General features: G+C 52.9%; 2 protein-coding genes across 2 annotated transcripts; both read left to right on the forward strand.

Annotated features, from left to right (window-relative positions):
• Positions 1 to 5,487: 5,487 nt before the first annotated feature.
• LOC124657214 lies at positions 5,488 to 10,400 on the forward strand. Its single transcript, XM_047195801.1, has 3 exons — positions 5,488 to 6,051; positions 7,726 to 7,830; positions 10,191 to 10,400. Exons 1-3 carry the CDS (start codon positions 5,488 to 5,490, stop codon positions 10,398 to 10,400), a joined length of 879 nt encoding a protein of 292 aa, XP_047051757.1.
• A 2,407-nt stretch (positions 10,401 to 12,807) lies between these two features.
• Positions 12,808 to 13,452, forward strand: LOC124657215. The gene has a single exon (XM_047195802.1). The coding sequence runs from the start codon at positions 12,808 to 12,810 to the stop codon at positions 13,450 to 13,452; it is 645 nt and encodes a 214-aa protein (XP_047051758.1).
• Positions 13,453 to 18,046: the final 4,594 nt, after the last annotated feature.

The following is an 18,046-nucleotide window of genomic DNA, read 5'->3' on the forward strand; positions in this document are numbered from 1 at the left end:
GATCCAGCGGCACGTAGGGTGTCGTTTGCTAGTCCTAGACAGGATGTTCCGGGGATCAACCTCGTGTTGGTTTTTAGGTCTTGTCTAGGATCGGCTTACGATCACCGTGCGTGGCCGCGAGGCCCAATCGTGAGTAGGATGATCCGATTATGCGGTGAAAACCCTAAATCGTCGTAGGTCGTTTTAGCTTTATCTTGGTCAAGCAGGACCACCATATATTCGTGCACCTCGTACGAATCATGGGTGGATCGGCTCCTTGAGCCGATGCACAGGATAACCTGAGAGCTGATCGAGGCTCGTATTTAATGTTTACGTGTATGCCATGCAGGAAACTAAGCGAGGCATCTCCATCACCTTCCTGACCAGGTATAGGTCAGGTGGCACGCCCTTGCACCAGCATCGGACGTGTGTACCAGAGGCTTTGCGGGCCGTCGCTCGGAGGGACCAGGGCCAGCCGCAGCCCTAAGTTGTTCCCGGCTCTACTGTGTTGCCCGTCGCTGCCCGCCGGTGGGTTTTGACCGCAACAGATTCCTGGTAGGCGGAGTCGTCGCCGTCGCTGTCACCGGATCCGGCTTCGGAGTCATCACCAGAGCTTTCTCCGGAATGCTCGACGCTTGACCCGGAGCCTTCGCCATAATACTCTGGCTCACCCTCCTCTTCCTCCTCTGCATCGGAAAATCCCTTGGGCAGATCGTATTTGTTATACCAGAACAAGTGATTCACTCGTCTGACAAACAACTGCTCATAGCCTTGGGTTTCCGCAAGGAGGGCACCCATGTCGGAACCCTTGGGGGCTCCGCGTGCAACATTCGCAAAGTTGAGCGAGGGGAAGTGAGCCTTGCAGGTGGCCAAGACTAGGGAGGCGACTCCGCGTGCTGAAGATTTTTGCCAGTCCTTGATGAAATCCGGCACTTGTTCCATAAGATTGGTCATCGTATCGATGATTGTGGTTTTGGCCTTCTTCAGAGACAGAGTCTTGGCGATTCCGCGACAGGCTTCAAATAACGCGTCAATAGAAATCCGCGCTTCATCGTATGCCTCCGTCCTCTTCAGGTTCGACTCTTTTGACCACTCGAAGCCAAGGCTCGCTGTGGAAGAAGGAGGTCCAGTTCCGTTAGAAAGAAAGCATATAAGGCAGTCGGAACAACGACACGGAAAAAAGCTTACGGAAGATAAGTTGGTCGATGGCCTCCGCCTCCGCTTCTAGAACTTTGTTCTTGGCTACCAAGGAGATCACGCGACCCTGGCTCTTCTCTAGTTTTTCGTTCAGATCCGCCAGGATGCGGGCATGCTTATCGGAGAGCTCCTTCCTCACCTCAGTCTCCTTGTTGGAGGATTCTTGGATGAAGGTTTTGAGGGATTCGTTCTCCGCCTCAAGCACCTTGACCTTGGCGGATAGCTCGTCAAACTTGGAGTGCTTGGCAGTCTCTTCTGCAGGTAGAAAGTTGCACATATTATGCATCCTGAACAACTATGTCAGCACAAAAAGTAAAGACCCGGATCTCGTACCTTGAAGGCGGGTCTCAAGCAGCTGGATAGCTTTTTGGCTATTTTCCGCGTTCTGGCGCAGCCCCTCGATCTCCGTGATTTGCTCCAGCACGTGCACGCGCAGGTCTTCGTGCAATTTCCGCGTGGTCTGCGAAGCAGCAAGGAGTTAGTCGGATATTAAAATCTTGGAGGCTAGCGAAGAATTCAAAGTCTTGGTATAAATTTTAAATTTCCGCCTAAAAGTACATTTTGGGAAAGCATCGGCTAATACATGTTACACGGAAATATATCACCCAATGCTTGGGGGCTAGTATCACCTGCCGCACTTCCTTGTGCTTGGCGAAAAACACCTTCAGGCCGTCCTCAAGGTCGGCGAGCTCTCGCATCTCCTCATCCGGTTTTCCCCACACTTTGTTCAGCATGGTGGAAACTTCCGCGTGACGCTGTGCAAGGGTAAGCTTTTGAAGGGACGGAGTCGGTCGAGGGTCGACCCGAGTCGCGTTGGTGACTTGAAGGAGCTTTACCTTTTGCTCCTGTTCTTCTTCTGTGGGCTCCGCGAAAGCGGCGCTTGGTTGATCTTGCGGAGGAACAGATGAGGAGGTCCCCTTGGCGGAGTCGCCATGGTGAGCGGAATCTTCAGGAAGGTCATCAAGGTTGATGATATCTTTCGGATCCGGCTTGGAGGCGGATGAAGCCTTGGGCGGAACTTCAACCTCAGGAGTAACAGGAATAGAAGCCGGAGATGGTTTGGCTTTTTTCTTCGGGACCCTTGGGGCCTTGGGGGGCTGGTTTCCGGAGCTTCAGAAAAAACATAAAAGTATAAGTAAGAGTTTGAGCGTGAAACCAGAACTTGGATCTCGGAAGTAGGCGCTTACCCGGAAGGCTTGAAGAAATGCTTGGATGGCGAGGCTGCCCCTTGTTGCTGGTATTAATCAGTGAAAGGCGCTTCTTTTCCGCCTCCGCTTTCCGGGTAGCCGCAGTGCTAAGCACTTCGCGGGCGCATTTCGCATAGGGGCTGGAAGGAGCTGGCTTCTTCCTCTTAGCAGGGCGTGGGGCCTCGGGAGCTTCCGCCTCCGATGCAGCTTCCGGATCCGTGTTGCCGGTGGAAGGAACCCGGAGGATAGTTCTGAGTTCGTTTTCTTCAAGCGCCTCGAGCTAATGCAAAGTTAAACACTTAGACAAAAAAGTTTGAATGCGAAGAGAAACAATAGACTAAAGTCAAGACGACGTACCGCGGTTCCGGAACCATTCGTGTGAATGTCTTTGTTGCACACGTGAACGTGAAGTTCACGTGGGATTTTGATGAGGACCCGGATCCTCTTGTCGATGGCGTCGGCGGAAAGATTGTCTTTTGTGGCGCGCATTGGGTCGTCGCGCCTGTGTATTGGAACATCGGGCGGTCCCTCGTGTTGGAGCGGGCTGGATCCGCTTGGTGAACCGGGAAAGGGTTAAGTCCTTCCCCGTCAGCCCCTCCTCCGTCAGCTTACAGATCCGCCTGACGGCGCGTGTGAGCTGGAGCGATTCGGATAGGTGGGGGCAGTGCGACCATGCCGGAAGCTCGGTGGCGGGGCAGTTCTTGAATGGCGGCAGCTTTCTTTAGCTCGCGGGGCCGGAGACGTCCTTCAAGTAGAAGAAACCCCCAGACCAGTACCTCGCGGATTCGTGGCGGTCGGTGTGGGGGTAGACGCGGCCCGGGCGGATCATGAAGGTGATGGTTCCGCATGTAGCTAGTTCGGTGGATTGCCGAATCCTCTCCTTCTTGACGATGAAAGTATACTTGGAACAGAGAGAGCTCGGGGGTTACCCGGAGATGGCCTTCGCGAGAGGGTGACGTGGTTGCGGATTGCAAGCACGCTGTTCGGAGAAATGTTGTGGGGTTGGAGCCCATAGGTCTTCGAGAATCTCTAGGAAGAAGTCCGAAGGCGGAAATGAAAAACCGCGCTCCACCAGTGCTTTCGTCAGCACCATCTCGTCGTCCTTAGGAGCTGGAGCTAGTTCATTCGGAATTGACCTCCAGCTTCCGTGTTGCAGGAAGCCCTCCGTCTCGAGGTTTTTCAGCTCCATGTCGGTGGTGGTGCAGGGCCACCATTTTCCCTTGGCTTCGGAGTCTCGTTGGCGAGCTTTCGACTTTTTGACGACCTCCTCCGCCTGGTGCTCCGTTTGATCCGCCCCGGAGGCTTTCTCCGGGTGAGCAGAGGTCCCTTCAGCCTCCTTGCCGGAATCCTTTGAAGGATCCAGCCGGATTGGAACGAAGGGTGGAGGGGCGGAGGAGATCGGGGTCGCCATGATAGGTTCTGAGGTCGGAGGCGGAGTCGTTGAAGACATCTGAAGAAAAGGTTTTGGCGGAAACATTTTTTAGTCGGATCCGGCATCGTCAACCTAGCGATCATCCCTACCAACTACGGCAGAGGGTCGAAGCTCGGAGAACTTACCGTAATGGATTTCGCAGTGGTCGGAGTCGCCGGCGACGAGGTTTTTGTACGGTGGCTCGCCGGAGTTAAGAACACGATGAACACCACGGTGGTGAAATCGCTCCGGTGATGCTCCGGCGAATTTTCCGGCGGGTTCCGGCACGGCGGAGGAGGAGCTCGCGAGCGGCGCTGCGTGGAGAGGTGAGAAAGGGGGGTGAATGAGGAGTTAGGGTTCACGGTGGATATTTATAGGCCGGAGGGACGAGATTCGTGTTCCGCATCCTGTGGTCGGAACGCAAGCGTCGCACCGTTGGATGTGTGACACGTGCCCAAAACCCTAAACGGTAAAAATGGCTAGAGATAAGTTACCGCACAAATCGCGCGAAAATGGCGCCGGAATTGGCGGAACCGTTTGAGTCTTTTAAAGATTCCGGGTAATTGCGCGAGGGTAAGTTGGTTCTCATTTGACGCAGGGGCAACCCGGAAACGTATTCAAAACGTCGATGGATGAAGTCCCGCGGAATGGGAGCATTTTTCCGACTAAAAGTTGGGAAAAGAAGAAAATGTGAAGTTGGAGTTCTTCAAGTTTCTCCGCGTTACTGACATTGTCGGATACCATGATGGACTAGCAAAGGTGGAGATAGCAGGCGAAACTTGGAGAACTCTGGGGGCTACTGTTGTGGGTATACTTCATGGGTGTACCATCGACAGTGCCTAGATCCGGCAAGCCCGGGTGGCCCACAGATGGTGATGAGGCATGTGGCCCATCGGGCGGCCCAGTTGCTGTTGATCATGAAGGAAGAAGTCCGGCCCAGGATCAGTAAGCCGGATCCGTACCGACATTAGGAGGAACCCGGATCCGCGGAGGCCCGTGAGGAACCCGGATCCAGTACGACGTATATGGAAGGCGGATCCGTGACGTGCACGGCAAGATATTGTACCGTAGTTAGGCTATCTGTAATCCTGCTAGGACTCTCCATGTAAACCCTAGATCCGTGCGCCTTTATAAGCCGGATCCTGGGAGCCCTAGAGGCAGAACAACAACTCATTGTAACAACGCGAAAGCGCCCAGATAATTCCAGACAAGCAGCAGTAGGCCCTGTCATCGTGCAGGTGTTCCGAAGCTGGATAAATCGCGTACCACCGTCCCGTGTGCACTCCGCCCTATGGCCCCTACTTCTTCTCCCCCTCGTGAGGATCCCTCCTCCAAGGTACCGTCGATTAGGCAACGACATTAGTAGTTACTGTCGTCATGCTTAATATTCTGGAATTAATCATGAAAATTATGCCTAATTATCCAACACGTACAACGTGGACTTTCTCAGCACTAACCTTGCGCAGCCTCCCACGACTTGCCCTTCAAGCGATCAGCTTGCACCTTGCAGTCCAAGTAGTTAGCTCCGTTGACACTGACAGCAGCATGAGTGCGTGACGAACTGGCCTACGTCAGTGCATAAGCATTCGCTATTTCCACTCTGCTTCCAATGCCTCCCCTATAAAAAGCTGCATCACAAAGCTCCGTCTGTCGGCCGCATCAACGGATCACCAGATCAATCAACCAACCGAACACGTCTTCTCGCGGGAAGAAATGGGTTCGTGCGTCTCGCGCTCGCCGGCTTCAGCGTCCACGGCAGGGTCATCAGGGCGGAGAGTGGCCACCGTGAAGGTTGTGGACATGGACGGCTCCATGGCGCAGTACGCGGCGCCCATCACCGCGCGGGAGGCCCTCGGGGACGACGAGCGCCGCCGTGGGGCGCCGGTCTTCCTGTGCAGCTCCGACGAGCTCCGCCTCGACGCGCCCCCGCGCGCTCTGGCGGACCAGGAAGAGCTGCAGTCCGGGTGGCTCTACCTCGTGCTCCCCATGTCCATGCTTCCCCTCACGCTCACCGGGCACGAGATGGCCGCCCTGGCCGTCAGGGCCAGCTCCGCGCTCGCCGTCGTCAGCGGCGTCGCGTCCCCTCCGAGGCACAAGAACGTGGCTGGCACCAAGGGCAAGCAACGGAAAATGGCTCGAGTGGCACCCGTCGTCGCCCTCGACGAGCACGCCGAACTAGCAGATCGTGAATGGAGCCAGCACGCCTATGGCAAACATGGAGCCGCGCGCAAGACGGTGCGCGGCGATGAGACGGCAGGGAAAAGGAGGAAGAGAGCGGTTTACAGAAGTAGCGGCGCTCGTCATCGTCATCGTCATCGTGCGGCAGACGTGCCGAGGTTAAGTGCCATTCTAGAAGATGACGACTTTTGAGCAGCCCCCGATCGATCCAAGTCGATTTCAACGACTCGATCATTGCCACCACTCTAGAAGACGGGTACATAGTTGTTGTTTCGGTCGACCATTGCATCCCCATTCAGGCCTTGTTTACTTCTAGGGTATTTCCACCCCCTAGGGGTTTGGGGATGAGAGGGGATTGGGTGAAAACCCCCTTTCACCCAATCCCAATTTTCCCCCTAATTTCCCCTCATTTCCCCACACCCTTCCCCACAGCATCTAGTTACTTTGCTTTTCGGGATGAGAGGGGATATGACAGGATTGAGATCAGATATTAAAAACTTAATCTTTGCATCCCAGGATTCATATATGGCTCTCGAAATAGGCTTTCGCCCCGCTATATTAATATAGCAACCGAACGATACAACGAGACAGCTGGGGCCGCAGCACAACCGAACCCAAACGAAAAAAGAAAAAGAAAAGAAAAAGAAACTAATGCCGACACCGGCAGATTGACGAAAACGGGGATGACTCCGCAACCGCTGCGCCCTCCGGAGAAGTACCACCACACTCCTAGCACGCCGAGACGCCGCATACCAAGCAGCACCTTCAACAAGGGAACGACGACGACGCCGCTGCTGCCCGGACTAGGCCTAGGGTTTCCCCGGTACGCGGAAGGGATTGGGGAGGGATACATCCGACGCCCTTCAGAGAAGGAAGGCGGCACCCGCAGGCGTCGCCGCGCCGGAGTCGGGCATGCCAACACGGATTTCTCCTGACCACCAAACCCACCACCCTGAACGCCCCGACGTGCTCCACCAAACAAGCCACCAACCAGCACACGCCACCACGGTCTTGTAGTCACCCTCGCCATCGCACCGTGGTCACCGGGACAGGGCCTCGAGGAAGAGATGACAAGCAGCAGGGACAGGGGTAACGGTACCGCAACCAGGCGGGAGGGAACTACCTCCACCGCTCTCGCGGTCGCCGGCCGGACATGGCCACGAGGGCACACCAGGCCCGAACTGGCCCGGCCGGGCCCAAACTGGCCCGTAAAGCCCTGCTGCCAAGCTGCAGCAGGCCGGCCGCAGCGCCGTCACCACCCATCCGCCGCCGCCACACCATCTCCGCCGCCAGGGAGCACCGCCGGCGCGCCGTAGTCGCAGGCAGCCCGCCGAGCCCATCTGGGCCCCGCCTGGGCCAGATCTGGGCCGAGCAGGAACCGCCCGCGCCGCCCGCCTTCGCAACTCCGCCGCCAAGCAGCAGCGCCGCCGTCCCTCCTCCCACCCGGCGCGCGGGTCTCACGCCGCCGCGCCGGACCGCCGCCAGCCGAGCAGCACCGCGCCGCCAAGGAGCCCCCGCGCCCCTGCGCGCGCCGCGGGTAGAGTCAGCCCCGCCGCCGCCGGCACCGCGCAGGCAACGCCCGGCGGCCCACGCCGGCGGCGACGGCCGGGGAGAGGAAGGGGAGGAGGCCTGGGAGTTGGCGGCGGCTAGGGTTCGCCCGTCGCCCGTCGGGGGGGCGAGCGAGCAAACTGTCGTTTTTTTCTTTCCCCGCCTCCGGATTCATATATGGCTAGATAGGCATACTTATTCATCAAGGTTATTTATGTCATACAGGCAAGTGTCAACCCAACAAAGCATATCACTGTTACCATTGTTGTCAACAAAAACGACCTGGTGCCATCTTTTGGCAAGGTCTCAGCTGCCAGTCTTCGCACAGAGGTATCCCCATGTCCACCTAGTTTAATGCAGTGATGGCAACATGAATGAAATCTATAAAATCATGTTTTCATTCCATAGCTAATGTGCAAAAGTCATGAACTAGTTGTCTCAATTTCTCATGGCTATGACAACAGGTGAATGAAATTACAGACTGTAACACACAGAGCAGTTTATGCAGTTGGCAAGCCATTGGATATCAATACTAGAGAACACTAGAGAAACTAAATCTTGTAAAGCAGAATACTAGAGGGAACACGATCTTGCAGAAACTAAATCTTGTAAAGAAAAATATTAGAGAACTAAATGCCAATGCAAATTAATTTGGAGCTAATATCTAAGAGCAAAAACAGTAGACCTATTCCTAGTTACTGAAGCCGAGGGTTCAGATAGTATGTTCCTATTCTGCTATTCATCAGAAAGTAATTAGCAAAGTTACAGACCGAAGCTAAAGCCAGGATAAGAGGAGATGCAAAAGCTTGTTTTGGCACACTGCAGAAACCTGTGTGCAAATTCCTCTGGTTCAGAAACTACAGTTACATCATTCTGCCAGCTGCAATTGTACGCGAACCAGAACTACAAGTAAGAAAATACTTGTTTCACTAAACAGAATGTGAGAAATATCCCTCAGTATTTGAACCAGTTGAATCATTTTGAAGAGTCAGGTCATCGCACATTTTGGATTTGGGGACAAGCTGCCCATCAGCAGAGCTTGATTCAGTTCTGAAATGCCGGAGATGGAGAGGCAGAAACATGGGAAGAATGCGCAGTATTGGTGCACCCAATATAGATCAAGGTTGCTCTTAGTTTGCTTAAGGAACAATATAGATAAAGGTTGCTCTTTGTTTACAATAGGAACAATATAGACCAATGTTGCTCTGTGTTTACAATAGGAACAAGTAGCACAGTTTAAGTTCGAAAGTATAGCAAGATAATCCAATAGCAACATTAGCCAAAACAAAAACTAAAGCATAAAAGTAGTTCTTGCAAAGCTGAGCAGAGCATTCGGTATTTGTTGTTGCAAACAAGAAAATAGCATTGATGTGAACAAATCTGCAAGTGTGGATCAGTAGCTTTATTTATGAATGTCAAATATAGAGTTCTACATGAACAGATCAGAGCACTTACTAGTCATTTGTATACCAGCTGCTAAACTCCCAAGTCAGTACTCCCAGTTTAGTTCTTTCTATTTGCACGCTTCACTCAGTTCAAACAAATAATTAGTTACACTCGTACTAACAAATCTTGTAAACTAAGCTTTGATCAATCAAATTTGCATCTGGAAATCGACATGGCAACTTTGGTAGTTTAGATATTGACCACGGGATCTCGTGCTGCTCCAGCCAGGAGCTTGGCCGACCCAGGTCCCTCCGTTCCACCTCCACCCTACCGTTTGTCTCTGGTACCTCTCTCCTCTACCCAGCTTCAGAAGAACCAGATCGAGTACTCAACCAGACCTGAGGCGGACGACGGGGTCGAAGGGAGGGGAGGGAATGAGATGGCATGGTAAATCACCAGAGAGAAGTCCACGGCGTAGGCAGAGGAGGCGTCGGTTGGCGGGGTTCCCAGGTCGGCGTCCGCGCCGTCGCCCTTGGTCCCTTCCGCCTCCGTCCTTGACATGCACGAGCTGGGAGCTTCGTTCCTCGATGATACACGAGGTAGGGCTCGTGTGTGAGAATACACGAGTTGGGAGCGGCCTGCGGGTGGAAGTTCCGGGATGGGCCGAGATTAAACTCGAAAATACAAGAGAAGTAAACGGTCTTTCCGGGAACTTCGGGGATTGTGGGGTGGGCCGGGAAAAAACTCGCCAAACCCAACAAAAACCAGAGAAGTAAACGAGGCCTCAGAGGAGCAGATACGTGTATAGTGCCGCTATGTACATCGAATGTGGGATCATGGAAAAATTGAAAGTGCAGTGCGACGTGCTAATGCACCGTTAAGTGCACATTCCTCGGTTGTGTTTCGAACTCTGTTTTCCAAGATACTCCCTGTGTGGCATAGGAGTGGCGTATAAACTTAATTAAAAAAATCAATGTTTTAAAATTTTAATCAGTTATATTGAAAAAATAACAACTAGTACAATATTAAATACTACCTTTGTCCATCTTTTGATGTCAAAAGTTTATCTAAATTCAAATGTATTTAGACACACTTTAGTATATAGATACATCTAAATTTAAAAGAACCACTGGATATCTATTAATTGACGGAGGGAGTAAGTATAATGTAAAAATGTATCTTATAATGATACCAGTTTGGTAGTATTACAGATTTTCATATTTTGGTATATATTCTTGGTCAAAGTTTGAAAGCATTAACATTCTATCTAATTTCATACGCCATCTATTTAGTGATGACCCTAGGCCGACACTGGGGGCCTCCCCATCGCGCCGCCACCAGAGCCCTCGCCGCGCCTGATACTCTCATCGCCGCTGCCGTCGGCCCTTGCCACGCCGTCGGTCTCAGCTGCCAAGGGTAGTTTGGGGGTGAAGGTCCCCGAGGATGGCCACCATGACCGTTGTGGCGGGTTTGGCCAGCTCGTTGTCAAGCAGCGCCTAGGGCGACGCCTCTGATCGGGGTGGTGGCGGAGATCCTCTCCCGGCGGCCTCATGACTGGAGGTGAAGGTGCAGGGTCGGCGGGTGGTGCTGGTGGATTCCCCAGATCTCAATCTGGGTGTCTCCCGTGCCGCCTCCCCGATCCTCTTCGATGCGTGGTTGGGCCGGTCCCGGCTGAGAATCGACCTTCATCTGCCGTCTCATTTCCCGTTGTTGGCCTTGCTGTTGGTGGGGTTTGGTGCGGCGGCTGCTTACAGGTTACCGGCGGGTGGCGTGGGGGCTGCCCGCTGATTTCTTGAATTGCTATGCTTCGTAAGTTTGCAACTATCATGAACTATGATTTATGTGTGATGGAAGGTGAGAGCACGGTAAGGCTACCCGTTGTAGAGAAGAGCTAACCTTAGGCATGCCTGGATAAAACCAAACAGCCTATCTCATCTCCATCGAGATTTGGGGTTGGCTGCCGGCAAACAAACATAAAGTTCTTGTTGGCCCAGCCGATGCAAACCGACTTACCAAACAACATCCCAATTTCGACCTGTGGCTCGTTCTAAACGCGCAAGTGTGTTTAAATCGCTGCACTAATGAGTCACGAATCAAACTCAGGCTACCAAACGCGCCCTTAGAGCATCTCCAGCCGCGTCCCCCAAAGCGTCCCCCAAACCTCGCCGGATTGAGCGTTTGGGGGACGTGTTTTGTTCGTGCCGCCTTTGGGGGACGTCGCTCCCCAGCCGCGTCCCCCAAACGCCTCCCTCAAACATTTAAAATACTTTTTTTTGACTTTTTTATTTCAATTTCCATAAACTAATACATAATTTGGAACGTGGTTTACACGAAAACATAATTGGGAACGTGGTTTTCCACAAACTAATACATAGTTTGAACCGTCGTTGACACAAATATAAAATTTTGCAAAGAAATTAAACCTAACTAGGCCGTGCATCGAAGGTTTCCTGTGTTCGCTGCTAAGAAAGAACACTCGAGGGCACACCCAGTCACCTAAACTGGAAAATCCAGCTGGTGACGGTGCCCTTGTTGGTTCTACCGAGGAAGAACAGACAGAGACCTCCGTGCACGTATTCGCTGCGAAGAAACAACACTAGTCGTCCTCCTCGTCGGTGCTGTCGCCGTGGTAGTCCCGGCGGCACCGCGTCTCGTCGAAGACCTTGACGCTCATGTCCCTGTCGCCGAAGTAGGAGAACAGGAGGATGAAGCCGGCTTGGAGGCTGTGGTGCCGCGCGAACTTCTCCCAGCCGATGTTGAGGTACATCTTGCCGCGCGCGTCGTAGATCACGTCGACGATCCACCGGTAGTAGCCGCACGCAGCCTCCCGCAGATGCATCGTGCGCGGGCGATCGTCGCCGGCGACGTAGTCGGCGAAGGAGTCCGGCAGCCTCTGGATGCCGCGCGGGTCGCCCTTGAGGACGAGGACGAACTCGAACTGGCTGGCCGGCTCCACGTCCATCTCCGACGATGATGAAGCCGGCGGCGTGGAAGGCGACGGCGAGCGTTCAGCTATGCCGCGGCCACGACCACGACCACGACCACGGCCGCGGCCGCGAGGTCGGCCTCCGCCTCTACCAGACATAGCGTCGAGTCTTGTTGAGAGATGGTGGCGGCTAGGGTTTGGGAGAGAGGCGCTAGGGTTTGTGTGTGAGAGGGACGATGAGAGGCGTCCCTTTTATAGGCCGGAGGGAGGCGGAGGAGCGGTGGCGCTCATTAACGCCGGCATGCGAGCTAGGCGCGACGGGACGCGTCGGCTGCGCCCTCTGCGGGAACCGCACCGTCGCTGCGCGCCAATAACTTCCGTCGCGAGGTAGGCGACGGTTAGGTTTAAATTAATTGTGCCGCCGACGGGTCGGCCCCGCCACTCCCCGCCTCGCTTTCGTTGTGTCCGGCGTCCCCGGAGCGTCCCCTGTGGGACGGGGACGGGCTCGGGCGCCGGACACCGTATAGGGGCGCGCCGAACAAAAAAGGGCTTTGGGGGACGCGGCTGGAACGCATTTTCTGTCCGGCGCGCCCCAAATCCCTTTGGGGGACGGTTTGGGGGACGCGACTGGAGATGCTCTTAAACTTCTAGTATGCAAACCAGCCACACTAGTTTTTGATAACCCATGCAACCGTCTCTTGACCAAGAGTCCAAGACGACCGCATCCAGAAGCCACAGTCGCTCGCCTAATCTGCTTGGGCTTGCCCAATCAACCGATGACGAACTTGTCAGTCTCTAGAAGCGAGTACGTACCCTTCCGTTGACACGGACAGCACCTACGAACGTGCGCTAGTTCCCGTATAAAAACCGATGCAGTCGGATGCTCCGTCTACACGATGTTCCAACGCATCAGCCGATCAGCCAAGCAATCCACTTCGCACTTTGCTCCGACAGGCTCACGACGCACCCACAAGTAAGTCGTCGGGAGGGAAGAAATGGGCTCGTGCATATCGCACTCCCCGGCGTCGTCACCGGCAGGCTCGGGGCGGAGACCGGCCAAGGTGGTTGGCCTGGACGGCTCCATGACGCAGTACGCGGCGCCAGTCACGGCGGGCGAGGCCGTGAGGAACGACGAGCGCAACGGAAACGAGTCGGTCTTCCTGTGCAGCTCCGACGAGCTCCGCTTCGACGCGGCCCCGCGCGCGCTGGCGGACGAGGAGGAGCTGCAGCCAGGATGGCTCTACTTCCTGCTCCCCGTGTCCATGCTCCACGTCGCGCTCCGCAGGTACGAGATGGCGGCCCTCGCCATGAGGGCCAGCTCGGCGCTCGCCGTCAGCGGCGTCGCGTCTCCTCCCCGCCTCAAGAACGTGGTTGGCAACAAGAGCAAGCAACGGAAAACGGCTCGAGTGGCGCCCCTTGTCGCCCCTGGCCAGGACGCCGAACTTGCAGACGGTGAATGGAGTCAACACGCGTACGGCAAATATGGTGGCGCTCGCAAGACAGTGCGCGGCGGCACTGCTGAGACAGCTGGGAAGACGAGGAAGAGATCGGGCTACAGAAGTCGCGGCGCTCGCCATCGTCGTCGTGCGGCAGACGACGTGCCGAGGTTAAGCGCCATTCTAGAAGACGATGACTTTTGAGCAAGCCCAGATCGAAATCAATTTCAACGACTCGATCAGTGCGATTAGTTAGTTAGTTTAGATAGTTTATTCAGTTGATCGTTGGATCCATGTACAGCAATTTCTTATTCTTTGATGTGTGTACATCGAATGTTTAATCATGGAATCTGAAAGTGGAATGGGTTAATGCTGTTGTGAAGTGTATATGTGGATTGCCTAGCCCTTTTCATCAGTTCGGACTTTTGGTTCAAGTGGCTAGTGCATGAAGCTTAACATGGTATCAGAGCCTTAGGTCTCAAGTTCAAATCCTGTCTTTCACATAGTTTTCGCAATTAAGACTAAAAATTGTTGTTACCCCCCTCTTTAGCCACCACTGTTTCGGTGTGCTCTTCTTCTTTCACGTGTTGACTTTCTCTTCTCCCGTCACACGCGAGTGGGGGTGTTGTGAAGTGTATATGTGGATTGCCTAGCCCTTTCCATCAGTTCGGACTTTTGGTTCAAGTGGCTAGTGCATGAAGTTTAACAAATGCGTCGTTAAGTTCGCATTATTTTGTTTCAAACTTAAAGAAGAGCAACGTGTAAGGTATAGATAAAGTAGAGTAATACTACCCATACCTGTATAGCTGGTGGGTAAAAATTTCGATCCATATCTATACCAACGGGTGTAAACTTTAACAATACTCACATCCATAGTGGTTCAAAATCTTGATCCATATCCATATCTGCGGTGTAAACTTTAGCTATACCCAGGCCCGATGGTACCAGTACCCATTTGGGTACCTAACCGGTGAAACAAATGGTGCACAAGTTATTTACAGCCTTACATTTATCGATATCACATAAGCAGTTGAGTATAGAATAATTCTTAAAATTTGGAAATCATAGTGTCATACTCATAACTCAACAAAAGTTGACGAGCCACATAGAAATATCACAATTGATGATAACTTGGATAGCTTTACATATCCTTTACCATATATTTTTCTCAGATTCAGATCGGAACGGATATTGACCGGTTTCAGATTCGAACGCGGATATACCGGATTGCGGATTCGAATAGGTAACAGGCAGAATCGAGCCGGAAACACAAATAGTCGGATATATGCTCTCATTGGTAAATAGATATTATTCTTGCAAATCTTGAGAGGGATTTAAAGTTTTAATTTCATGTAGTTAAGAAAGGATAGATATAATTTACCCTAAAACATAAACATTGATAGATTTATGAGCTAAACAGTTTGCCAAGTGAATTCAATAACTCAATAACTGCTAACATTGTGGGATTGGATTTGGCTTTTAGCTCAAAATCGGATTATCCAGTTTAAAAGCTTCGGATTATCCGAATTAAATTTCGGATAATCCATATCTGCATGCTATTTGCTATACCATATCCTATACCGTATCCGGATCACCACTTTGAAATCAGATATCCTAAAATCGGATATGGACGCCTTAAAACGGATTCGGGGCTGGTTTCGGCGTGGAAATTATCCTAGTCGTTAGGGCATCTCCAACCGGGCGACCCAAACCGCGCCCGCGCGTTCGGATGGGTCGAACCGGACAAAAACGCGGCCCAGCGCGCGGACCCATCCCTAAAACGGATGGCCGCGGCGTCCGAGACGACCCAAATCCGGCCCAAATCTGGGACGAGTTTGCGTGCCCGCGGACGCCGAATGCTGGTCGCTCGCGTCCTCCCCTTGTCCGCCCCTGGCCCGCTTGTCTGTCTCCCAAAACAGAAACACTCCACTCCACTCCCAAAACCTAGAGATGGCCGACGAAGCGACTGCCGCCGCCACCGCGAGCACCGCCACCATCGGAGACGAGGCAGAGCTCGCGGACGTTGCCGCTCCTCCCGTGTCGGAGGCTCCTGAACTAGACGCTCCGGTGGTCGTGAAGCCCGGGCAGGCGACGAAGAAGGCGAAGCCTGATCTCACCGCGGAGCAGAGGAAGATCGAGAGCAAGAAGCACGTCATGCAAGAGCATGCCATACTCTTTTACGGCCACGCAGCGCTCGCTCAGCACTTGATCCTCCCGGGCGCCGGCACGGCCTCGGGGGGGAGCTCGGCCTCGTCCGTGACCCGGCCCCTTCCTCCAAGGTCGACATCCCAGCCGACTGCCCCGTTTGGGTACACGCCCGGCGCGCACGAATTGGGGGCGCATTCGGCACGGTACGCGTACCCGTCACGGGATGGGTCACCGGAGGTGGGCGAGTCCTTCACGGGGCCATCTCCTTCTTCCATTGACATGAACCGTGCGCCGGCGAACTCCAAAGGCCCCAAGCACATGGGATCAACAACGATGGCCGGAGCACGCAACCTGCTCGACGATTTGTCGGCCGAGCATGCGCCGCCTCCGATGCAGGTGATACGAGGTCTCCAACGTATCTATAATTTCTGATGTTCCATGCTTATATTATACCAATTGCTACATGTTTTATATGCACTTTATATCATATTATGGCATTTATTGGACTAACCTATTAACAAGATGCCACAGTGCCAGTTTCTGTTTATTATGTCTGTTTATTGCAGAAAAGGCCCAAAAACCAAAGTGCTCGGAAAAATCCAGAAAAATCACAGAAATTCTATTTCGCTAGAAGACTCACGGAGCCAGAAGGGCCAGGCCAGAGGAGGCCCAGGGCCTCCTCCCCATCAGCCGGCGCGGCCAGAGGGGGGCCGCCCCACCCTATGGTGTGGGCCCCTCGGGACTCCACCGACGCTGCCCTTTCGCCTATATAATCCCTCGCGACGCGAAAACCCGATATCAATCAATCATATTCCAGAAAGACTCCAGGGGCGCCGCCGCCATCGCGAAACCTAGTTTCGGGGGACAGAAGTCTCTGTTCCGGCACGCCGCCGGGACGGGGAATTGCCCCCGGAGTCATCTCCATCGACACCACCGCCATCTTCATCGCCGTTCTCTGTCTCCCATGATGAGGAGGAGTAGTTCTCCCCGAGGCTGAGGGCTCTACCGGTAGCTATGTGGTTCATCTCTCTCCCATGTACTTCAATACAATGATCTCATGAGCTGCCTTACATGATTGAGATCCATATCATGAGCTTTGTAATCTAGATGTCGTTATGCTATTCAAATGGATTTTACTTATGTGATCTCCGGAGACTCCTTGTCCCACGTGTGTAAAGGTGAAAGTGTGTGCACCGTGTGGGTCTCTTAGGCTATATTTCACAGAATACTTGTTCGCTGGGTTATGATTTGAGTTGGATGTCTCTATGAAATTGTGGTGTGTTAGTACCTCCTATGAATGCTCACAGTGACAGCGTGGGGTGTTTATTAGTACTTGGGAATACATCTTTAAGGTTTGCTTTTGCAGCCCTACATGGTGAATTAGTGTTCGTTATCCTGCCAGAGAGTAATTCAGAATAGCATAGTGAAGTGCTTATATTTATATTCCTTTATGATATCTGATACGTCTCCGACGTATCGATAATTTCTTATGTTCCATGCCACATTATTGATGATATCTACATGTTTTATGCACACTTTATATCATATTTGTGCATTTTCTGGAACTAACCTATTAACAAGATGCCGAAGTGTCGATTGCTTGTTTTCTGCTGTTTTTGGTTTCAGAAATCCTAGTAAGGAAATATTCTCGGAATTGGACGAAATCAACGCCCAGGGTCCTATTTTGCCACGAAGCTTCCGGAAGACCGAAGAGGAGACGAAGTGGGGCCACGAGGTGGCCAAACCACAGGCGGCGCGGCCCAAGCCCCGGCCGCGCCGATCTATGGTGTGGGCCCCTCGTGACGCCCCTCGACCTGCCCTTCCGCCTACAAATAGCCTTCGTCGCGAAACCCCCGAGTACCGAGAGCCACGATACGGAAAACCTTCCGGAGACGCCGCCGCCGCCAATCCCATCTCGGGGATTCGGGAGATCGCCTCCGGCACCCTGCCGGAGAGGGAATCATCTCCCGGAGGACTCTACGCCGCCATGGTCGCCTCCGGAGTGATGTGTGAGTAGTCTACCCCTGGACTATGGGTCCATAGCAGTAGCTAGATGGTTGTCTTCTCCCCATTGTGCTTAATTGTCGGGTCTTGTGAGCTGCCGAACATGATCAAGATCATCTATCCGTAATTCTATATGTTGTGTTTGTTGGGATCCGATGAATAGAGAATACTATGTTATGTTGATTATCAATTTATGTCTATGTGTTGTTTATGATCTTGCATGCTCTCCGTTATTAGTAGATGCTCTGGCCAAGTTGATGCTAGTAACTCCAAGAGGGAGTATTTATGCTCGATAGTGGGTTCATGTCTCCGTGAATCTGGGGGAGTGACAGAAACCTCTAAGATTATGGATGTGTTGTTGCCACTAGGGATAAAACATTGGTGCTATGTTCGAGGATGTAGTTACTGATTACATTACGCGCAATACTTAATGCAATTGTCTGTTGTTAGCAACTTAATACGTGAAGGGGTTCGGATGATAACCTGAAGGTGGACTTTTTAGGCATAGATGCATCGTTGGATAGCGGTCTATGTACTTTGTCGTAATGCCCAATTAAATCTCACAATACTCATCATAATATGTATGTGCATGGTCATGCCCTCCAGTAACACCCCAAATTTCAATAAAAGAAAGTTAGAGAATTCC

Source organism: Lolium rigidum, chromosome 5, assembly GCF_022539505.1.
Source record: "Lolium rigidum isolate FL_2022 chromosome 5, APGP_CSIRO_Lrig_0.1, whole genome shotgun sequence".
In the NCBI taxonomy this organism is placed as follows: Eukaryota; Viridiplantae; Streptophyta; class Magnoliopsida; order Poales; family Poaceae; genus Lolium; species Lolium rigidum.

Coding starts and splice junctions, on each gene's coding strand:
- LOC124657215 (XM_047195802.1), top strand. CDS start 12,808: ATGGGCTCGTGCATATCGCACTCCCCGGCGTCGTCACCGGCAGGCTCG.
- LOC124657214 (XM_047195801.1), top strand. CDS start 5,488: ATGGGTTCGTGCGTCTCGCGCTCGCCGGCTTCAGCGTCCACGGCAGGG. Junction 6,052..7,725: donor GGAAAAGGAGGAAGAGAGCG/GTTTACAGAAGT, acceptor TATGTCATACAG/GCAAGTGTCAACCCAACAAA. Junction 7,831..10,190: donor CTGCCAGTCTTCGCACAGAG/GTATCCCCATGT, acceptor TGATGACCCTAG/GCCGACACTGGGGGCCTCCC.